At 33.3% G+C, this 25,096-nt stretch overlaps 1 protein-coding gene across 7 annotated transcripts; it reads right to left on the bottom strand.

Annotated features, from left to right (window-relative positions):
* Window positions 1-24,643, bottom strand: LOC124538944 (tubulin monoglutamylase TTLL4-like). 7 transcript variants are annotated; one of them, XM_047116217.1, is made up of 16 exons: window positions 23,635-24,643; window positions 23,199-23,552; window positions 22,694-22,943; window positions 15,680-15,867; window positions 14,745-14,950; window positions 13,555-13,632; window positions 12,534-12,782; window positions 11,873-12,147; window positions 11,157-11,364; window positions 10,459-10,585; window positions 9,556-9,775; window positions 8,852-8,965; window positions 7,713-7,811; window positions 6,954-7,161; window positions 5,749-5,816; window positions 1-2,087 (listed from the first exon to the last, which is right to left on the bottom strand). In XM_047116217.1, exons 1-16 carry the CDS (start codon window positions 24,012-24,014, stop codon window positions 1,734-1,736), a joined length of 3,378 nt encoding a protein of 1,125 aa, XP_046972173.1. In that variant the 5' UTR covers window positions 24,015-24,643; the 3' UTR covers window positions 1-1,733. The 7 variants fall into 7 exon arrangements, with proteins under 7 accessions (XP_046972173.1, XP_046972175.1, XP_046972179.1 ...); XM_047116220.1 differs by having other exon boundaries at window positions 1,833-2,055; window positions 23,635-24,642; XM_047116221.1 differs by lacking the exon at window positions 1-2,087 and adding an exon at window positions 3,138-4,482 and having other exon boundaries at window positions 23,635-24,642.
* Between the last annotated feature and the right edge of the window lie 453 nt (window positions 24,644-25,096).

Raw genomic sequence — 25,096 nt, 5'->3', positions numbered from 1 at the left:
CACTAATTAAATGCGTATATATTTATTATTAAGTTGTTCAGCATGAGTAAACGCAAAATCATTAAGAAATTGCTCAATTTGATAGCCTGACATATCTTTGGTTGTTACAATTTTAAAACTACTATTTTATATTTGCGATCAAAAATAACAGATTTAAAAATATCATGAAGTACTATTTAAATTCGAGGTTTCAAAACTAAAGGTATAAAATGGACTGCCCAAAGTATATGTAGTAAGAATAACAAAAAATATTAACATTAGTCGTACGTTAAAATACGTCCAGCGAAATCATCAGGATATTATAGTTATGGAGACGTCAGTACAATAAATTAGAATGGATTATGAATTCTTATTATCCTTCAAAATTATAAAAAATGTTTTACACTTAAGTCATGTTCTAAGTATTTTAAACATTTTTACCAAAAAAAAATCATGCAAATAAAAACACTAATTTATTTTTTGCACTGGCGACTCCATAAGTATAACAACCAGGACATCGTTACAAATAAATACGCAGACTTAATTAAAATATCCTAATACACAATTCGTATGGTTATCATTTTAACTGTTTCGCAAAAGGAATGAATACTATTGACATCAAAATTGAAATCGATTATTTTAATACCATGATATATACACATACAATTTAAATCGATTCTAATCGAACATATCTGAACACGATTCGATGACATCACAAGCTTACCACGATCCACTAATCTAGCAACACTAGGTATACAATGAACACATTGTAATAATTTTTTTAAATACATCTTGACAAACCCGACATTCCTTATATTAACATAATCAAACGCAATTTATAACCGACGTTTATGTTTTCAAAGTATAAGACAGTACTACGCTTTATATTTCATAACCTTATACTTTAAATTTATTTGACATCTAATTTAACTTTATTTTTTAAATAATTTAATTGAATGATAATGAAGTAAAATAAGGAATGTCAAAATATTTAAAATGAAGAAGACGGAGTGGTTTGATATAATCTTATTAATTTTTACCACAGAAGATCTATTCAACTATATAATACTAAAGAGAATTAAGCTCCTGTCTATCTTATAAACTGGAGCACACAAGGCGTGTCGCGTGCCAATCAATGGCAGCATTAACAGCAATGAGACCGTAGAAAAATATTCTAACAAGAATTTAAAGTAATAGGAATCCCCTGTAAACGTGGGCCCTTGGACTCTCAGCCGTACGATGTAAATGCCAACAGCACATACAACCGCTATTGCGACAGTAACGCGTCGTGTGTTCTAGTCAAAGACCCACATACAACATTGTATGTTACTATTTATTTGTCATCCCTTATATATACTTTCTTTCAATTTAAAACTATTTGTAGTCAAACTTTAATCGCATTAATAGTAGACATAAGTAAGAAGCAGAAATTTGCCAATTGTTGAAATTTATATTTTAAATTTACAATCGATTATTATTATTCTAGAACAAATATCTTCATAAAACAGGAACGAGTGCGCATTAGAGTCGAATATTTGGCTCCAGTGTGACTCAAGTGAAACATTTTGTAGCACAAGTTAAAGATAAAACTAAACTTAGGTAGCTCGTTTGTTTGACGATAGCTACAATAAGATTTTGACAATAAGTCGATGGCATTATAATTTGTAAAGCATACATCAAACGTGCCGCATTACATTACAAGACTCGATCGAAAGAAATCAGCAGGAATTGTATACTGGCTTACAGGCAACGTGTCAGCATTGTTCTTTTTCGTCGCATTCGTTCATGTTGAGGTCGGTGCGCGGCGGTGACGACGGTGACGACGGTGACGGTGACGGTGACGGTGACGGTGACGGCGGCGACGGTGACGGTGACGCGGCCGGCGCAGCGCTAGGCGCGGGGCTGCAGCGCGGCGGACGGCGCGAGAGGCGGCGCGCGGGGCAACGAGTCTGCGCAGGCGCGCGGGGGCCCTGCGGGAGTGAGGGGCCCGAGCGAGACCGAGGAGGTCCGCTCCGACGCGAGCGAGGGCACGGAGGGCCTCTCCGAGGCGGGCGGCGACGGCGCGTCCACGTCATTCTGCAACGATCCAACTGCTGAGCCGCCGCCCGCTACAACACCGGGAGTGGAGCGGGAGATGGAGCGGAGCGGGGCGGGGAGGGGAGGGGGGGCACCGTTACTCACTCGCCAACCTGCCGCCTTACTACCGTCACTGTCCAGCGTATGTGTTCGAATCGGATGGAGTCCGTTACGACAGATTCCAGTAATTAATCTGATCTAATCAACGAGATGTTAAAACTGATCTAATAAAAAAAAAAGTTCTCAATTTAGACTGACAGTTAACGGTCGGTAAAGCGGCATTTGTGGTCTACGTTTGTGCTGATTTAAATATGGTCAAAGTACTCAAAAACATCTTTGGACTGAAAAATAAATATTATATTTGTAAACTTTTAAAACAATAGCTTATACATTACTTACAGTAACTAGATATATTTAATGCTAAAGCAATTTGGCTAAATGGGAGTGATTACAAAATAAAGCGAATAATGGATGATTATTATACTTTAGTATAAATGTAGGAAAATCTAGTAATGTAATGTAAGTATAATAAAATGTGGGACAATATGTTAAATCCATTTTTTGTATTTATTAATTGAAGCACAAATCCACCAAATTTATATGAACGTTTATATATTAAATAAAGTCTGTAAATGACCCATAATTTAGCTAAAGACCTCCCCTCCATTTCGAGGTCTGGAGTATATTACATATATACATATGTGACAATATTTTTATCCAACACATGCAAATTTTCTTACGATGGTTTCACTTAACATCGGGCAAAAGATTATAGTCATAGTAAATTCAGGGCTGATTCATGTTTTTTTTCCCACAAGCGCCGGGATATATAATCTCGACTCTATTGATATATGGACTCATATATAATAATGGATATAACACATCTAGTTTTCACAATGAGATGGAACGACATAATGAATGGACAGCACATTTCGCGAGTTAAATGGTGCATGAGGTTAGTGTACATACAGCAAGCTTATAATATTGAATGAACAATAAAGAGGGCGAATGATAAAAAAAAAGACAAGGGTCGCAGCTTAAAAAAAACGCTATAAATTTTACAAAAATGTCAGATCAGATCAAATATGCGACTTTCATCCAAAAACCACTACAACTATTATTTAATTTTTGACAGTTAACTTTACAATACACACAAAAAAATCAAACAACCTGAAAGGTCTTTGCATAATAAATATTTAATTAACAGACTAAAAAAACTCTTGTCTATTGATTTGGAAAATACATTCATCACTATTTTCAATGCATAAACAATAATTGTCAGTTTATTGGGATTCATTTGACTAAAAAATAAAATGTTATCTATGAATTGTAAAGCATGTTAAAGCGCAAGGTATGATATATTACAAAAATAATAATAATAAATAGCATATAATGATAATATGTAAGTATATAGATAAATAGGTATTACATAAAAAAAAAATTATATAATATATTCAACATGAATATTGTAAATGAGCTATCTAAAAAATCTTAAAATCTTCCTATATATAAAACTCGTATGAAAATGGCCTATTAACCGACTTACACATCTACAAAAAATAACTGCACAATATTCAAATAACAAATATACGGACCACAACACATTTTAGCGTTTAAACAAAACTTGTATTACCTGTTACAATGATGATGAAGATAATAAAACTGTTAGGTCATATACATTTCCTAGCTCCCGAAACGTAGCCGACTAAAAAACAATACATTCAATATTACATAATAACTAAATAATTCATTACCAACATCGGCTTTCAATAAATACACTATGTATGTAGCCTTTACGAATTCTATTTCTGATAAATAATATTTAATTAATAACAATTAACTACGATGTTATGTAACTACATTGGGCTTACATTATTCAAATAATTTACTTTATACAAACTATATCATTTTCTATTATAATATTGTATTCTAAAAAAATAGTTACCATTATTAAAAATATAATGTTAAGTTTAAAAATCGAACACATCGTCAGTGAAGTATTCAAGGGATACACATTTTATCCAATCATGCATTCTATAAATATTCATTTGGTTGCTTTTACAATTCGGGATTAAGCAAAAACGATGAACAAAATAACATATCAACAACAATATGCAAATATACAAGTTCAAAATATCCGGATCTAGATAAATCAAAATGTTCGATTAACTTTCGTTTATGCCGTTCAAATGTCTAGCACTAACATTGAGTATCTAGCTTGTAATGTCTATTTTCAAATAACGATCTGCTATTTATTGTCTATGGCAGCCCTAGAGGTTCCATTAGCTGTGTACAGATACAAAATACTAATGTGGTCGCTCGAGTCGACGTTGCCATATTCTCTCGGCCGTTCCTATCTACACACTTACTGTGAGCGACGTGTTTACAACCCAAGTACGCTCGCCTGAGCGCATTTGTGACTTTGCCCTGACAGCCACAACAAAAACGTCTTAGTATCCATGCTAAGACTGACAAGTTACAACATTTCATTTCAATTATTTTACAAATACATAGACGCAAAACGATATTTGCGTGATTATCATATTCAATACAAACACTGGAAATGAACAATGAAAAAGGTTCAATACTACACCCTTATGAAAGTATATAACGTTGCAGAAAAACTGATCTTGTAAGTGAATACTATTTCTCTTCAAAGACTAGTCGATTGAGGTCATTTTATAATGTAAAAATTGACAAAAAAAGGACAAAATGTCATGCTTGAACTCAAAATATCTCACCACACTAACTCCGGTTTTGGCCTGCAATTATAACACTCTTTGACTTATTTCCTAACTCATTAACCTATCCTACAATGGCAGTGAATTCTTTATAATTTCTTTCTCGAAAAATAATATATAAAATTGATATAAGGGGCATAATCAATATGAAAATATGTATAAATATAAAGTAAACATATAAAATAAACATACAAAATATATTTGTTTATTTTCAATCTTCACTTCTGTTGGTGTTACCTAATAACAAAAAAAAAATTAAAAAAATTAACTAATAAAATATTCTTTTGTCTGCCTTTCCCTATATAGGTATATGAGTATTGTTTTTACGTTTTTATTTATAATAAAAAAAACTTCAATGAACGTGTTTTAAGTGTTAAAGATGATTTTAAAACTTCTATTTTTAACTCAAATAAATGAATGGATATTTTTAATCTTAGTGAAGATTGAAAATGATACACATACATACACAAGATAATAAACCAAATCCCAATACGATAAAATATATATATTTATGTTTATATGAATAACGATTAGAAGAGGAAAACGCGTTGCTTCACACTCATGTCATTAAACGCATATAATAAAAATTATTTGAACGGAAATTATTAAAACAAATAAAAGCTAATATTTTATAATGAAATTAATTGCCCAATATTGAATTAGGAAAAAAAAGAAATTTACCCAAAAATTTGGATATGATATTCAGAAATGTTTTATATTTAACGGTTGTCGGATATAACTGAAACAACTACACGATAATATATAAACACAATGTTATTACAACAATTATTCGGTTTATATACGAAATAACCTTCGCTTCGAATTAAACAGCGATCGCTTTCGATATATCCGTATGCGTTTGAACATTCCCGGCCATGTGATCGTGCAATGACATGAGCGCGCAGCGTGCGTGTGCGTGCGCGTGCGTGCGCGTGCGTGCGGCGCGCGTTACCTTGAGCGGCACGCCGGGCGTCTGCAGGTGATAGCCCATGTCGCACAGCGCGCGTAACAGCTCCACGCCTGCCGGACGAGACACACACGGTTGATTATATTTGTTTGGTTTAGAACTTTTAAATATTACTATAGTCTGTTCGCGTTATGAATGCAGTGAGTTGTCATTGTTCACCGGCACCTTTGACCAATCAAATCTTTTCAAATTACAAAGTCAAGTTCACATTGAACAGGTAAAGACATAAGTTCGAACGTGATGGTTGTGGATTTAATTAATTATTAACTGATATTATTATAATTTAAATTAAATTATTATTATTATTAACTGATATTAAAAAAAATGAATACCACACCACTTTGTAAAAATAAAAGTGCGAAAAATGCTGCCACCGCGTCTTACAAGAAGAAATTGCCATGTGGGATTTAGATAATATTATGGAACTCGCTGCAGAAAATTATTTTATTATAAACACTAACGACGACATTAATAGTAAACAAGTAATAGTGATTAAAATATTAATGACTTAATTTCCATTTTTTACGTTAATGTGTACTTTTTAAATTCATTACACTTAGTCTTTGAAACAAAATTAAATTTGTTGGAATTTTAACACAAATATACACACCTTTACCCTTCTTTTAAAAAGATTTGATTGGTCAAACAATGACAACTTACTGCATTCTTAACGCGAACAGACTATAGTCATTTGCAAGTTTACTGTAATGTTTGATTTATTCATTTCACTTTTAATAAAGAATTGCAACTCTCGCCATAATCAGAATTAAAATAAACTTTATTCAAGTGGGCTTTTACAAGCACTTTTGAAGCGTCATTTAACAATTAATTAAGCTACCATTCTACCGAGAAGAACCGACAAGAAACTCAGTAGTTACTCTTTTTTCAGCATTTAAAAAAATCCAGTCATGTTAGTTAATACAAATATTTAAATTAATATATCCTGCCTGGAAGTCAACAGGTATTTATTCCACATTTTTATCATCCACAATCATATGCTAACTAGTTTTATTGCACTTTTACAATAGCAATTAAAGGAAAAATTCATGTAATATTTTTAGTACATTGTTTTAGTACATGCCAGATAATTTTATATAAGGGGTATTAGTTTCATATAATATTTAGGTAATATAAGAACTTATGTGGGTAATAAATATCTAATTAAAAATATATAGCACAGTCGTTCTCACCGGGCTCCCTGTCTTCCGCGTAGCGCGTCTCCCATGCATCGAAGAGGCGGTTGTAGTACCTCGGGCCGGCGAGGTAGGGCAGGTACTTGTGCGAGTGGCGCGTCGGGAACACGCGCTGCAGGGCGCCGCTCTGCGTCAGCTCGTCTTCCGCCTGTAGCAGGTGACGCACGTCGTCCGGCGTCAGCGTCGACAGGATGTCGCGGAGGTACTACACAGGGAGGAACTGTGTTACTTACAACAAACAACAACAACAACAGCCTGTTCTTCTGCAAATTCCCACTGCTGGGCTAAAGGCCTCCTCTCCTTTGAGGAGAAGGTTTGGAACATATTCCACCACGCTGTTCCAATGCGGTTTGGTGGAATACACATGTGGCAGAATTTCTATGAAATTTGTCACATGCAGGTTTCCTCACGATGTTTTCCTTCACCGCCGAGCACGAGATGAATTATAAAGACAAATTAAGCACATGAATCAGCGATGCTTGCCTGGGTTTGAACCCGCAATCATCGGTTAAGATGCACGCGGTCTAACCACTGGGCCATCTCGACTCCTTAATGCAAAATAAATTATAAAATATAGCGCTGGCACACCGATGATAAGACTAAAATACTAAAAGTTTGAATGCAGTATAAATCCGTTACATGCTTTGCGAGAACTTCTGGACAGTATCTACATGACTTTTGACTATTTTGAAGACAATGATGCTTTATATTGCGAGCAAGGAGTGTATGAGATTTATCATATACTAGATGACTTACCAGGTCTCGATCTTCCATGTTTGTATAGATTATATGTTTATCCCTTTCTTCTTTGGATAAATATACTGTATACAATCTACTATCATATGGCAGCCCCGCCTGAAATAAAAGAAAGAGTTTTATTTAATAATTATGAGATTATTAAGTGATTAGAGTGACAATGGATCAATATTTCAGGATTGGGCGTAAGTTCATTCTTTACACTAGTTGTCGCCTGCGGCTTCGCAATAGAAGATAAAAACGTACTCTCTTTCCTGGTAGGTCATATGTCGTTTCAAATTTAGTCAAATTCGGTTTGGCCGTGAAAGAGCATCAGACGCACAGACAGACAGAGTTACTTTCGCATTTATAATAGTAGTAGAGATGAGGGTATTTTCCAAAGCTTCCTGTGCCTTTCACTCATGTGTCGAAGTGTCAGAGTATGTGCGTGTTCCTGGTTGTCGTATGCCTCGAGGTGTGAGTGTGTGCGTGTGAATAGAGGCGGGTCCCCGTTCGGAGTGTGCGTCTATGCGTGTGAGTGTGCGTCTATGCGTGTGAGTGTGCGTCTATGCGTGTGAGTGTGCGTCTATGCGTGTGAGTGTGCGTCTATGCGTGTGAGTGTGCGTCTATGCGTGTGAGTGTGCGTCTATGCGTGTGAGTGTGCGTCTATGCGTGTGAGTGTGCGTCTATGCGTGTGAGTGTGCGTCTATGCGTGTGAGTGTGCGTCTATGCGTGTGAGTGTGCGTCTATGCGTGTGAGTGTGCGTCTATGCGTGTGAGTGTGCGTCTATGCGTGTGAGTGTGCGTCTATGCGTGTGAGTGTGCGTCTATGCGTGTGAGTGTGCGTCTATGCGTGTGAGTGTGCGTCTATGCGTGTGAGTGTGCGTCTATGCGTGTGAGTTTGCGTCTATGCGTGTGAGTGTGCGTCTATGCGTGTTAGTGTGCGTCTATGCGTGTGAGTGTGCGTCTATACGTGTGAGTGTGCGTCTATGCGTGTGAGTGTGCGTCTATGCGTGTGAGTGTGCGTCTATACGTGTGAGTGTGCGTCTATGCGTGTGAGTGTGCGTCTATGCGTGTGAGTGTGCGTCTATGCGTGTGAGTGTGCGTCTATGCGTGTGAATGTGCGCGTTTGTGTCGAGGCCTGTGTGTGTGTGCGTGTACCTGTTCGGCGCGCGGCACGTGGAACTGCGCGGCGTTGAGCACGGCCGACACCAGCGGGCCCTTCACGTGTATGTCCAGCGGCGACGCACTGTGCAGGCTGGGAGAGATGTTTACCTGCAAAGAACACAATGCTTTGTTGCTTATATACGCACTTCTATCTGACGCCTTATATACGAAAGGTCGGGGTAACATTTTCTATCTAAATTATGAGATTTTTACAGAATCACTCATATGTATCCAAATATTGAAAACACAATGAGGTTAAATCATACAGTTATATGATTCATGATTATGTACAAAATGAAGAAACTAAGTCTTGTATATCTACTCATTTGCTTTGAAAAACAAAAAATTAAAAGAGGATACATGTATTTTTTTTTATAGTATAGGTGGGTGGACGAGCATATAGGCCACCTGATGGTAAGTGGTCACCATCACCCATAGACAATGACGCTGTAAGAAATATTAACTATTCCTTACATCGTCAATGCGCCACCAACCTTGGGAACTAAGATGTTATGTCCCTTGTGCCTGTAGTTAAACTGGCTCACTCACCCTTCAAACCGAAACACAACAATACTGAGTACCGTTATTTGGCGGTAGAATAACGGATGAATGGGTGGTACCTACCCAGACGGGCTTGCACAAGGCCCTACCACCAAGTAATATAAATAAATAATGTAATGTAAATAAAGAAGTCTCACCTCCAATAACCAAGGTTTCAGATCTTCGTCTAGGAGCACATCAATACCAAACAACTCGTAGCAATTATATCTTGAAGTGATATTCGCTTTAGTCAACGAACTGATACTAGCTTCGCCAGCTATAATAGTTTTGATTACTAGGTCCTTAATAGATTCCCATAATGCATTTATGTCTACATTCTGTTCAGTCTTGAGGTATTGAAATAGGGTTTGAAGTGTCCTGAAAGACATTAATTGTTTTTATTAGACATAAAATTAAAATGTGAGTGTGCATTTTTGTCATTAATGTATTTTTTAATTATTGTGAATATTTAAAAGTAATAAAATCAAACAGTTTTCATAATTTTGATTCTGAACATAATCGTCAGAACAAATGATAGAAGTTTGTTAAGAAAAGTTTGATATGGGCAAGCCCGTTTTTTTTTTAGGTTGGCGGACTAGCACATGAGCCACCTGATGGTAAGTGGTCACCATCACCCATAGACAATGACGCTGTAAGAAATATTAACTATTCCTCACATCGTCAATGTGCCGCCAACCTTGGGAACTAAGATGTTATGTCCCTTGTGCCTGTAGTTACACTGGCTCACTCACCCTTCAAACCGGAACACAACAATACTGCGTATTGTCGTTTAGCGGTAGAATATCTGATGAGTGGGTGGTACCTATCCAGGTGGGCTTGCACAAAGCCCTACCACCAAGTAAGAATTTGTAATAAATATTGTATCAGTATAATTTGTTTGCCGTTTTAATATTTACTTCTAATAGACGCATTATAATAACTGCAACTCAAATAATTTAGCCACAATTTTTTATTAAAAATTCCTTAGTCTCAAAAACAACACCTACAAGTTGATATGGAAATGCTCTATCACAAATATAATGTTCATTGGAGATATTTACCACTTATGTCCTTCACAAGCTGCGAAATCTTCATTGGGAGTATAATTTTTAGACAGTCTGTTGATTGAGTAATTCGTTAAATGCATATATCTATCGTTCAATGATGACAACTCATCATTGTATTTTACTGAAAAAGAAAATATACAATTTAAAATTTTCAACATGTTTCAATTTATCAAACGTAGTTAAAATAAGTCTGTTTGTAACATTAAAATAGCCCTTTTTTACTCAATGCATATGAGTTTATCGTGTATGAACACGTTCATATACCAAAATTACATTTTTTACAATTTTTGTTGGTTTCTCTGCTTGTATGTTTGTTCCGGCTAATCTCTGGAACGGCTGGGCCAATTTTGACGGGACTTGCAATGACAGATAACTGATATAATAGGGAGTAACTTAGGGTACAATAATATTAAGATTTGCGCACACAGCTTGTTGGTAAATAAAATTAATGATTTTTAAAACCTCCAGCCTTATTTATTAAAATTGCTCAAAAGTAATTGAGTTAAACACTGATTTAAATTCCAAACCGAACCATTCTTTGTCCCATTATTGATTTGAATTGCGATAAGAAAAGACAATATTGTTTATCTACTCTCCTCTTAAGCAACACTTACATCAAAATTCCTAAGGTTTTAATGGAATATTAAACTATACAAACACAAATATATAATGAAAATAATACAAAATCTCACCCGAAGCAAACCTAGCTAATCCGTCTTTGTATAAATATATTCGTAAGGGATGTACTGACGTCACGAGCACGTACAACCTCAGATCGAACTTGCTACCATTTATCAGATATGGTTTCGATACGTAACGCTGAACAACCACCGGCTTCTTTTTGGGAATTTGAGTCCATCGAGATACGACTTTGATGCCAGTCCCCCGGGCTGAAGCAGGCTAGAAATAAATTTGGTATTGTAGTTCATAATTGTTATTATTATGTATTAAGGCCGAGGTGATTGTTGTTAGAAGACTAAAAAAAGGAAGTTATCAATTCGGCTAAATTTTTTATCTAAGAGGTTATTTGCCGTTTTTTACGACCAGATTGGATGTTTTTTTAAAAGTTGAAACAGTCCGTGCTTGTAAATATACACATATTGCTACGCCAATGTACGCCAGATGTTAAAATACTTATAAATTATAAATGAAATTATTTAAACGTATTTATAAGCATATACTTGCTTTTATAATACATAGATGTATCTACTCTTTTATTGTACACCATACATGATCAGAAGTACTAATGACCACATATAACCATAAACAGGTATGTACTATAAGGCGGCTTCATCACCTAATGGTTTGACTTCGAAATCTATTCTTCTACACTGAATTAATGACTTCGCATTTATAGGGAAAACTTAAAAAAAACCAAAATAAATTTAAAGTTATTCCAGCTACTTACAGGTTTAATAATCCATCTTTCGTTATTAGCAGCATATTTCTCCCAATCGTGCTTCAGTATCTTCAAATCGTGCGGCAGGACGTATGTCTTGGGCATTATACCGAACTCTGCAACTCCATACTTCGAAGCTAACTTCTGTAGGTTCCTCCAGAGGCGATCCTTCCTTCCGATTTGAAAAGTGCCCGGGAAATGGTTCATCTTTTGTCCGTCTTTAATGGCTCGGAACATAATCGATTTCATATGTTTACCCCATATACCTATCCAATCTACAGTTTCTAAAAATTTCAAAAGTATATAAGTGCAAAATACTTATAACATATATAGTATTCTACTCATCAATTCCATACGATTACAACTCTTTTATAAGTAAGATTTTAAATTAACTTGGTTATTTTTATTATTAAAATGGAATATTTAACATGTTTTGCAGATAATGTCAAAATATCGAGCTACACCAAATAAAAATAAAATACGTGGTAAACATCCCCTTTTCAATAATTTTATAATGGTTACAAAAATATATATATTATGCTGACATTTTATTTCCATTACTAATACATTATCTAATTTAATTGGAGTCCATACTCATACTCTCATACAATTTATATTTTAAATAAATTAAGGCTGCATTTGTCGATATCATATTAAAAGCAAACAATACCTTCTTGAGGACATTCCGCCGTATCACACTCGCTCTTAACAAGTCTAAATCCAGAGTTCGTCAAAGTTTTCTTAACAACTATTGGAGTGATCGTCGTCAGCTTCCACTTGAGATGTTTCTGTATCGCTGTCGGTATTTTGAGTGGAACTGTCTCATCGTGACTAACGAACTTCAGGTAAGGCGGTACTCGTGGGAAAAGGGACGACCGGAGACAACTGGTCAGTGACTCCGGTAAACTTGGAGATGATTCTGTAAAAAGGTTTTATTACATTATTTAAAAAAAAATAATTAAAATTAAATCAGTAATATTTTTTGGTAAATTATTTTGTATTATAAATTTATCGATTAAATTAATTAAACTGTCTATAAAACAACTATTTTAACGCAACAACATGATTATAAGCTAAATCAATTTTAACCCGGAAGCTGTTGCTAACTAAATGTGTTATTTGAAATAAATACTCTTAGAATACAGAATAAATCAGAAGACGCCAACGCGTCTCAAATGTAAAGGAACATAAATCACACCTAAATAGTGTGATTTTACGTTTTGGCGAGTGGGCTAACACTAGCGCATAAATAGGGTTTGACGTTCATACTGGCAGTTTTAAAAATATTAAAAAAAAAAAACATTTCATTTAGTTATGAAATAGACTATTTTCTGCTATAGCGAAAATTATAATAATTGAACTGGCATCACTGAGAATGCGCGGCAATGATTTGAATTTGTCTTCTGACTTATTCTGTATTCTGAATCTATACTACATTATAAAACGTACGATCATTTTCAACAACAATATCATTATCATAAATAATAATTATTATCCAAATAAACTAGTTGAGATTATTTGGTAATTTTAAAATAATCTAGCACAAATGTCGTATAAATTATTGCTATTTAAGTCTATAAATGTCATAAGCTATGATTCACATAATATACAGCGGTTTAGCTAAAATAATCAACTGTTAAGCCTAATTTATTGAAGTATGGACAATTTTTAAACATCAAATTTAGTGTAACCTTTTCGAGTTGCTAGTGTTTTGAACGGATTAGGTGTGTGTAAAGCGGTCACAAATAGTTGATCCTTGTTAGGTTTCTCTGTAAAATACAAACATTGATAATTGAAATAGCAAATATTTCACAAGAATTCTAATAAAAAATTGTAACTAATATATATAAATTAATACTTGTTGACTTCCAGGCAGAATAAATTTCATACATATATAATTGTAATTAACTATCATGACTGTATTTTTAAATGTAGATAAAGAGTAACCTAGTGAGGTTCTTAGACGGTGCATCTCTGTAGACTCTACTTTCCGAACCGGTGGTAGATTCACTTAATATAATTATTAAATAAAAATAAGAAAGAGCTTGTAAATTTTTTTATTGATTAATTTGCAGCTGACGGACAGGGAACCAAGACAAAAACTATTTCATACCTATTCATTTATACTCTCATATATAAATATATTAGTGTCTTAAAAATAGAACAATTTCATGTTAAGATTTTATTCGTAAAATTGAATACTTGGCGACATGTGTTGCATTTAACAAAACATCTCAAGAATACTACTAATAAAATTCTCAATGCCAAGAATATTTCACACGCGACAATTGAGAACAAATAAGTATTTTTATTTTTCTTCGTGATCATTAATTATTTTGTTTTGCAATGTTGCCAGCTGTGAAAATTATATCAAATCGTAATTTAATAAACAAGACCTCGCTACGACCTTGGAACACGTTATTCAAATATGCGATGGAAAAATATATTGTAGTTTTTAGACCATTAAACTATGCTCCCACTATATTTAATCTGGAGTCTATTTGTTCCATTGTCACCAACAATTTAAAAAACCTAGCACCTATCTTGTTACAAAGCTACATATTGAAAACCCAGATTAAACTCACTGTGTATAATTTTTTTGTCTTTTGAATAACTAATCTATGATGCAAATTAATTGAAATAAAGGTATAGTTTATGTATATAGTAGTAGGATACATATCTGAGCGTGTGTTCCCTTGGGAAATCGAACATTAAGACATCATCATATTATCCAGCGTAATATAATATGCTTAGTGTTCGAAACCATTTATGTGTATTTGTTGTGGATATATTATTATTATATAATCTTTATATAGGGTATCAAATAACCCAACAAATAAATACCGTTTTTTGTAATAAATAAAAATGTTTGAAGACTAACCTTTCGATGGTGCTTTCTTAAGAGACACGACGGCTCCGTTTAGTTTGCTGGCCAACTTAACCATAGAGTTTTGTTCTACATCGTTCTTAATGGGGACAGAGAGCTTGTCTTTATTCTCTATGACTGTAACTGCATCTGTTTCCATTGCCATGCCATTTTGCCATGTCTCTATTGCCGGGTCTGGTGACGGTGAACGGCTGTGGGAACTGTAAAGAATATTGTAATAGAAAATTTATAAAGAACAAATAAAGAATTTTGTTTTAAGTTGTGATTGATTAATTTATATATATTATTATAAAGAGCTGTATCACAAAAGTTAATAGCAAATGAGTGTTACAACATGGAAACATCCCACAGATTGATTAAAAGAAGTGTAAGTACGTTAGACACGTGACAAAATTTCATCCGTGATACGTAGTGTTTCATATAAAATTTATACAAATTGATAAGGATTAAAGTTAGCCAATTCAAGTTCCAAACAAGGAGTGAAGACAGTGGGAGAGGAGGCAATTGACTTTCACGCTTTTGATCGCATCTTAGCTCCTGAATTATGTGAAATACCATACCAAGCTTTACTTTTTTAAGGCCATCTAGAAGTTAGTAACTTGGTGGTAGGGCTTTGTGCAAGCCCGTCTGGGTAGGTACCACCCACTCATCAGTTATTCTACCGCCAAATAACAGTACTCAATATTGTTGTGTTCCGGTTTGAAGGGTGAGTGAGCCAGTGTAACTACAGGCACAAGGGACATAACATCTTAGTTCGCAAGGTTGGTGGCGCATTGACGACGTAAGGTAATATATCTTACAGCGTCATTGTCTATGGGTGATGGTGACAACTTTCCATCAGGTGGCCCATATGCTCGTCCGCCAACCTATACAATAAAAAAAAAACAAAGTAACTGAAAAATTTTAGTCATCATCAGTATTAAACTCACTCATCAATCTCCCCGTCGTCTCCATTGCACTCCCTACTGCTAATCTTCATCTTGGCGACCTTCGCTTTCGTCTTAGTCTTCTTCTTGGATTTGACTGCCTTCTTCGCGGCCGGTATCGCCGTCACCGAACTGACCGGCAGCGCGGGGCTGACCGCGGGACGTGTGGGCGTGTGAGTATCTTGGCGAGGCTGATAAATGACAATTACGAAAATGTAATTTATATAATTGATATTAAATATATAAAACGAGTTAATACAATAACAGGACCCGATAAATAAATAAATATGAGACAACATCACATACATTACTCTGATCCCAATTTAAGTAGCTAAAGCACTTGTGTTTTGGAAAATCAGAAGTAACGAAGGCACCACAAACACCCAGACCAAAGATAACATAGCAAACTAATTGTAATCTACATCGACTCGGTCGGGAATCGAACCCGGGACCTCGGAGTGGCGTACGCATGAAAACCGGTATACACACCACTCGACCACGGAGGTCGTCGTCGTCGATAAGAAATAGATTTAAGTGTATTGTCGTGACAAAATACAAATAAAAAAATATTATTGTACGAAGAAAGATTATTTTTAGTAAGTTTTGAAATTGTTCCACTTCGCGGCTCCAATGCGGTTTGGTGAATACACATGTGGCAGAATTGTTTCCGACACATGCAGGTTTATCACGATATTTTCTTTCGACGTGATTATTTTTAGAAAAAGCTTTCTAGAATAAGCACTATTTCGAATTGGCTAAGATCTGGGATCGCTAGGATCTTGCACTTTATCATCATAATATATTGTATTGGAGAGTTGACAAAGCAAGTGTTTCGTATTTTATTTGTTTCTAAACACAGAATTCGCTCTAAATAATATACGCATATAAGATTCGAATATAGTTTTTAATATATGTATTTCATTTTGTATATTACGCACTTGGCTCAAAAATTAAACCAATTCTGTAATAAGCATTAACAGAACATATTTAATAGCACTAAATGTCTTTGCTATCTTTTTTTAAACCGAATACGCTAGAAAGAGACAGATTATAAATCATATAAAATTAATGTAATTTTTATATTGTTCGCTAAAAATATTCTCATATTTCACAAATTCCACATGTCAGTTAGAAAGCAATATTGGAAAATAAAGGAATTTGCAGACGAGTAACGAGCTGGTACCGTCGAGTGTGATTGACAACGCGTCAATCAGCAACGCCGTGAACTGGAAATACAATACGCTGAACATAAACTCAATACATGTATATACAATATGTTAACTCGAATTCATTTTTTTTCTAATTTTTTTCTAAGGTACTTATCCACCAAATTCAGTAAGTACTTATTTCGCCTACGATCATTATAAGTAATATTTACCATTACACACCTTAAACTATCATAAAATAATAAAATCCTTGTATCCCTCGTATTAACTTACTACTATTATTACTAAAGTTACTAATTGCGGGACATTTACTATGTTTTTTATTTTTCGGTCTCGTGAACAAGACATTCGTAGATAATGTCGATATATCGAGCTCAACCGAATAAAAATAAAAAACATGGCAAATACCCCGCAATTAATAACTTTAGTAATAAAAATAACCATGTTAATTTAAAATTTTACTACTATTATATTCGCATTACTGTGTGATACTCAGTACCGTTTGCAAAAAAATCTATGTTTTTTTTTTATGATTGAATTTCAATAAATACACGTATTATTTGAAAAAAAAGTCTGCTTTTGATAACCCTACTTAATAAGTAAGGTAACTTTGGGCTATGACCTAAGAAACGTTATAATAGACGACAACTCATCCGACAACCTGTACAAATATTTTGTTAACGAGATGCCCTTGGTTACGTTCTCATCGTATATTGCGATTGCAAAACTACGGATCATAGACTATTATATTGTAAAACTACTTTCTATATTTAAAACCGGTATTATCAAGACCCAAATATAAGAAATAACAAGACCCATTTAAAAATGGAATTTTGCGCTATATAGTGCAATTAATAAAGCTAGTCAAAGTTTAAATTTGCGCTATCAAGACTGAAACTGTAATTGCAAATTACCCTACGCTGTTGTTCTGCTTACATCTAAGGTGATTCTTTCCGAACTGGTGATAGTTTTTTTACAGTCAATAATCAAGTTTATGCTTCAAAATTATATAAGGATTTTGACTTTGTCATAAACTAATTATATGTATGAAACACTGACAATATGATTGACGATTAAGCGTCACGTTATAAAGAGTCTCAAAAAAAAACCAAAACAAACACTATATAACTATGAACTGATTTCATTTTACGAACATGAATTCTATCTGGAAAATAGAGAAGATCAAAAGATTATAATAAACACTTTACATACTTATAATCTTTACAAATATTATAAATGCGAAAGTAACTGTATGTCCGTTTCTGTCTGCTACGTTTTCACAGCCAAATTGCTGAACCGAATTTGATGAAATTTGGTGTGTAGCAAACTTAAGCCCCAAGGAAGTAAGAAGCTTTTTAAACACACCTGACCAAATGCATTTTAAACGAGCAAAGCTACGCGTGATAACATATATTTTTATATATGTATTTAAAAATAATATGCGTAGAATTTATCACGCGTCTTAATTAATTTAAAATATACGATTTACAGATAGACAAACAAAGGTTTTTATACTAAATGTTTTTCATATGAAAAATGAGCATTTAATAAAATCATTGACTTAACAAATACTATTTACTCTATTTAATACACGAAAAAAATATTATAGATGGATGTTTGTATGGGTGATATTTTAATAAATTTTGGTACAAAACTTAATCTTGTTTTATACCAATTTGCGTCAAGCAGAGTTACCAGACGTTCGATATATTTAAACACGTGTTTTATAAAACAAAGAAGTATCTCAATAACTTAAAAGGTATACCGTATTAAAAATCGTTTTAAAAAAAATCGATATGATAAGCACTTACTATTAAAACATCGGTAATCTCAAAGCACGTTATTACCGTACCGGCCACGTGGAAAGCGTTAAACAGGTTAACAATCAAGCAACACTTGAGTACGAGAATAGATACGAAAAAATATATATTAATACAACGAATTACCAGAGCTGCGCAGTACCGTAACACGGATGCCTTTGGCAACCATCACTGGAACACCGGGGGAATCACTCTCTTACTTATTCCACTGCACATACCGCACCTTGGATTCGTCAACGATCTTTTTTTAAACGTAACCGTAATCATGTCAAGGTTTCCGTGGTTCGTGTCTCGAGATTTCGAACACCGATCCGTTTTTTGAAAATGATATTGTTATAAAAAATATATTTAAGCCCTGCACTCGATCGATTAAGCATCGAAACGGCGTGGTGGTAAGTGTATTAATGCATCGTATTGACATTTCGTACACTTGGCATATCGCCCGGTCTCGTGAAACGCTACCGCAATAAGAGCCTAAACCCACTCACGTGCTTTAGTGGACTGTTAGAAAATGTTAAATTAAAAGATGCATCAATTACATTATGAATTTGACTATTTAAAGATTGATGATGTATGGAACACGAAGGTTTCCACGTCACGGCACCGGTCAAGTGGGGGTATTCGTCAATGGTAAGGAATTCAAACGCAGGCAAGTAACGACTGTTATTATTACCATAAAATATGTGCTCGTAAAATATTCAACTATGTGTAATTCTCTCATAACAAATATACATTGTATGACAGTGAATTATTCAGATTTCTTAGTTTCAGTATCTGTATGAAGATCTTAATCAAGATAATCCTAACAGTAATTTTAATATTTAACAAGTTTAAGCCGCTATGCAACAGCAACAATTCTCAAGACTTCATGTATAAAAAGAAATTTCAATTGCATTATATAACGCATTTAAACTCTTTATGACCGCAGTAACGGAATTTAATTCGATCATGAAAATAGAATAAGAAGAAAAATAATTTTATCGTACGAAATTTAAACTAAACTATTACGATTAAACAAATATTATTATTAGTACAGATAAAAACGAAAAAACTTACAGAGTGACATAACTTTGATATAATATTTTTCAGCGATGGCATGGTGATAATGAATGAGTCAATTCCACGATATCTGGACCACTATTATTAGCATTCGTAAACAATATATTCATAGTCACCACTTGCTCAATATATTCGTACCACAAACTATAGTCTCGCAATAAAACCTGTCGTCACAACACTTCGCGGTAACATCGAAAATATCTTTGTTAAAAAAAAAAAATTCAACTTCCGCAACACGATAGATGCGGCTACGCGCTTGTGTAAACAATTTACATTGTGCGAAATTATGACAGGCCACCCACAAACGCGCGTTTATCATGAATTAAAACTTCTTCAATTAATTTTATATATAAACATCATAATTAAAATATTGATAGGGAAATAATTTTCTAAATTAGTTATACGTTATAGTTACGTTATAAGTAAAGTTTTGAGGATGTATTTTTTTTAAATTTCGAACGTGCATTTGCTGTCAGTAATCGCACAAGAATACACCCTTCCTTAATCGACTTGGTGGTAAAAAACAACTGCCTTTACCCTTTCATGCAGCAATTTGTGCGTCAGTGTAGTAGTCCTTAATAAACTTTTTATAATAACATTTTTACAACAATTATCTACCTTATTTACATTGAGATAAGGTTTATTGTTATACGGATAAAACGCGTAAATATTTCGTAGGCGCCGTACTGGGATGTGCCAGGTGTTTAACGAACCGTGAAATCGCCTTAAAATACAACTTATCAAATCTAATTTTCAATGACAATAAGACAACCACTAACATGCAAATCGAGTTTGAATAATTACAAATAAGTAGGTATTGTTTTTCTGGTACCGAAAATAACAAACAAATTGAATCTACTGAATTGAAACTTTGATGTTGGACAAAATTATTTTTAACAAATATAACACGCCAGTATTATCATTATTTTTTATCTACAATTACAGACATAATTTCAAAATAAAAAAAATAATAATACGGTATTTACTTACAAAAGTCAATCGAATATTTATCGAATCTATATATAAACGAATATAATGTAGATCTTAACTCATGTTAAAGAAAACTTTAAATAGACAAATTTTACAGTGTTTACACATAATTATATGGTGTTATTTAAAGAGATTATAAACACCACTACTACCGAGTTACTCGCCTATTCTTATCGGTTGAACATTCTAAAATGGTAAACTGTTCATTTAATTCATTTGTTTATAATAGTTTCTAAAATTTTTTAAGCCTACTTTAATGATGTATATTTTAATTAAAATATTTTAAATACCATCAGTGAACAAGCTACATATAAAAAATAAACTTCCACATGAAATATTCAATAAGTATGTGAGGATATGAAAGAAAAGGAAATTCAGAAATTAAATCATTATTAATTTTAATTTAATAAAAAAGTGTGTAGTCTGCCCTTTTTTAAATTAAAAAACGAAATATCAATTAAATTACTGATAGTCATGATAAAAATCAAGAATTTATGATAAATATGTTAATTTATTATGTGTGTACTCTAAAATATTTAATAAAGTAATATTTGACTCATGTTATCAAATCGAAAAATTTCAATTGTCTGTCTAATGATATAAATAAAGTTGAAGTGTAAAGACTTTATCTGTGATCGTGAAATATGTTTTTATCAAATATGTTGTGATGCTCGTAATTTTTTTTTAATTATAATTAATAAAACCTTTTTTAATAAGCTACTAGACTTATCAATTATAAGTAATCAATAAAAACAAAGAAAGTAATTAAGACAGATCTATGAGAAAGTATCACAAAAAAATTAGATGGATTTTACAGAATCATAATAGTTTTTATCACTGACGAAATAATTAAAACCATTATATTATTGTAATCAAAATTTAGTAAATTTAAAAAATTTAAAAAAATTATTTCTCAAGTACATGTACATAGGTTCCCTTATGTACCATAGGATATTTAATGAATGCGTATATGGCATGGTATTTATGAATAAACAGCTAAAATGTCATGATATTTTACAGTTCGTATAACTGGAATATATAGATAGACCTTGCACGGATCACAGTAAGTCTAGATAAAAATACATGTCCATATTTAACATGCTTGTATCATTTTATATAAATTCTTATATCTGACATATTTTTTATTTCAATTTATTTAATTATTAATTGGCTTACTTGTATTCAATGTTATCAGAAACATAAGGTTAATACTTAGCAGTCCTTGGACAGGGTTTAAGATATATCATCAGGTAAAAATTGGATCAGAAATCATTGAACCTAACATAACTCTCTAGAAGGTTAAGAGACAGTAAAATTTAATTAAACAATTAATTAAAACACACAAAAATAAAACACATTTTTGTTACAAAATGCTCGAATACTTAATATTGTGCAATCATTATTGGTATTATAAATGACAAGTTATTCAAAACTTTCGCTAATATTATAGAGGTTCATTTGTTTCGACATGGTGATGTTCCGAACTAATCATTGGATTCTAAGTTACTATCACAAGTAAAAAGCTATACTATCCCCGAGTGCTATATATGTATACCCTATACATTATATTTATATCATATCACATTCTTTATTATTAATTTGCACCTGTACAAAACTGATGCAAGATGGGAGCATCTTATAACAATGTGCATAAAATGTCAATAATTAAAATAGAACCAGATCAAATTCTATTAAAAATAACCTTTTTAAACCCATTTTTGAATTCCAAAATAATACATCATTATAATATAATATTATTCGATATCGCAAGATTTGATTGATAGCAGTTTTAGTTTTAAATATATAAACATATTCCATCATGTCTACCATTGAGATGTCAAATATGATTACCTCAAAAACTATCTTTTTTGTAGTCAATTATGAAGTGTATATCAAATTCTAAATAGAAAATGATATTGTAATTGATTATGAACTATCATTATTAAAAGTTAACCTGTAAGTTACATATAATGTGTACTTACCACTTCATCGGTAATATCATCGACATTGTCATTATTGATTGCTGTAGTTCTTAATATATGCATTTTATATACATCCTCCTTTGGTGATATAATAACTTTATCTCTGCATGTACACCTTGAGTTCTTTGAGTATATTTGAGAATTTTTAGGTGGGGAGTTGCCGAGAGCAGCAATAGCTGTACCATATGAATATCCTGTACCAGAATTGTCTTTAGCACGCTTCATGTTACTCGAGAGATAGGATAAATGGCTGAAATCAGATAATTATTTTTAATATATTTATATAATTAATTTACATTATCTATTACATGTAATTCCATAAAACAGTAAAATTTAACCAAGTAACTCTTTTAATAATATTTCTAATATTTACATTATAGGTAAGTTTTTTTTTAAAATATGTCTTGTTTTTTAGTTATTATTAAAGAAACTGTCAATTTGACAAATGTTCAAAATGAAACCAACCAGATTGTTTTAAATACTTTTGCTTATACAATGAACCAACCTGTCATATCCTGGTATCGGAGAACCTATGTGAAAGCTACAATAAAAGTTATCTGATTCACTAGAAGCTCTCTGCCTTCTTCTTCCTTCCATTGAAGACTTTGAATCCTGATATGTTCTATTTTTGGGTTTCTTTAGTATGCTATGTGGTTGTGACTTTGGCAAGGGATTGTTGAGTATTGACTTAAGGGGTTGTTTAGCTATTGTCACTTCCATCATATCTTGATCCATCTTCTCAAACAGTTCTTCGACTTTTGGTAAACGACTGTCATCAACCTTCGTGTTAGATAATGTAGTCACTAATAATGGCCTTGTTGGACTTGATCTATGATATTTAGTTCGTCCTGGTTGGTAACTAAAACGGTTATGACATAAATTATTCCATCTATTTACATATAAAACAATAGGTTAGGAATTAACACACTGCTATATCTTACCCATGATGAATATTAGTATCGTGAGACATTAGATAATCTCCGTTTTCAGCAGTCGGAAGGGAACACTCGTGATGAAATCTGTCGTAACAGAAATTGTGGCCGTTGTTTATAGTAAAGTAACTCTTGTTGGGTAGAGCACGATGATGGCGAGTAATGCTATCAGCGGAGCGATGTGGCTCGCGCACGGCATCCTCGTACGGCGACCGATCAACGCCTTCACTGCGACAACGTCGCCTTAAAACCCTCGCAGGTCCACGTCCCGACCACTCAAAAACCGATCCCAATTGATCACATGCGTCAAACCCGGCGTCGTAGCTTGGGCACGTTCGCGTGCCATCCATATCCGCACCTATACGTGATGCATCATCAAAAGTCCACATCGATTGTGTCACAACAGGAATTTCACGATTGCACTATTAATTTTGGTCTAAAAATCCTCTGAACCATGGAAGTCCATGGAAGGCGTCGAGAAGGCCAGACGACGACAGCTGACAGATCACCATTTAACAATCACAAAACAACGTGCCAGCTCTCCCGCCAAAATTGAAAGAAACAATAAACTCTTTTTGATAAAAAAAATCACTATTCATATTTAGACAAAATGTCTTTTGTTTATAAGCATTGGCCAGATATTCAAATTCACTGCACACCGTTAATTTAACAACACATGCTAGTAGTAATGGCGATCGGGATATATTTTTTATAATTCATATTTCATCGTAAACAACGACAGGAAGTCAAAGTAAATTCAATGTACGTTAATTTAACTACGTTTTCAATCCAAACTTTACTACAATTTTTATTCCTCGTTTTTAATTTTACTAGAAATTTATACAATATATGAATTACGAAATAGAATACAATAAAATTTCTTTGACGATCTTACTATGCCGCTACATGGCTATAATAAAAAGACATTGATCTATTTTTTGTAGCGGTATCTTAAGATAGTATTTCAATGCGTATGAGAGGGAGATCCGATCGAATCTCTTTCGTGCCACTTTATTCTTCATTTTGTTAACCTTAAAAATACTATTTCTCATTCATTCGAACGATTGATTATTAATTTGAATGTTACCATAATATATTTCACATATTTTTTTCTATTCGTCTCATTTATGTATTGTCTATTAAATGGACGAAAATAAAATAAGTTTGAAAAAGGTATTTTGCTTTAAGCATATGCGTACTGGCGTAAATTGTATATCTATAAATATTTTTGTTATTTAATTCTGGTTAAGATAACTTTTTAAGTGATTCTTGCTAAGATTTTTTTATAATTAATTAGTAGTTTCTCCTTAACTTAAATCAAACTTTTGAGTATCACTACTTTATTTATTTGTAGTTTATTTGTTTAAAAAAAATCAGTGTTGTCAGAAGAAATCATCGATGTAGATGCAATACTGTGGTTAAAGTAAGAATATTATACTTATATAAGATAAAGAGTTAGGATTTGACCATC

This window comes from Vanessa cardui, chromosome 21 (assembly GCF_905220365.1).
Source record: "Vanessa cardui chromosome 21, ilVanCard2.1, whole genome shotgun sequence".
NCBI lineage: Eukaryota > Metazoa > Arthropoda > Insecta > Lepidoptera > Nymphalidae > Vanessa > Vanessa cardui.
The sequence above is the reverse complement of the archived record's forward strand: the minus strand, read 5'-3'. Positions and strand labels throughout refer to the sequence as shown.

Bases quoted from the DNA above. Each gene is read 5' to 3' on its own strand.
- LOC124538944 (XM_047116217.1), bottom strand. From the start codon at position 24,014: ATGTGGACTTTTGATGATGCATCACGTATAGGTGCGGATATGGATGGC. The intron at 12,148-12,533 runs GTATTGTTTGCT...TGAAATTTTTAG, and splicing joins GGCGGAATGTCCTCAAGAAG to AAACTGTAGATTGGATAGGT. The intron at 5,817-6,953 runs GTGAGAACGACT...CTCGTCCGGCAG, and splicing joins CGCGGAAGACAGGGAGCCCG to GCGTGGAGCTGTTACGCGCG.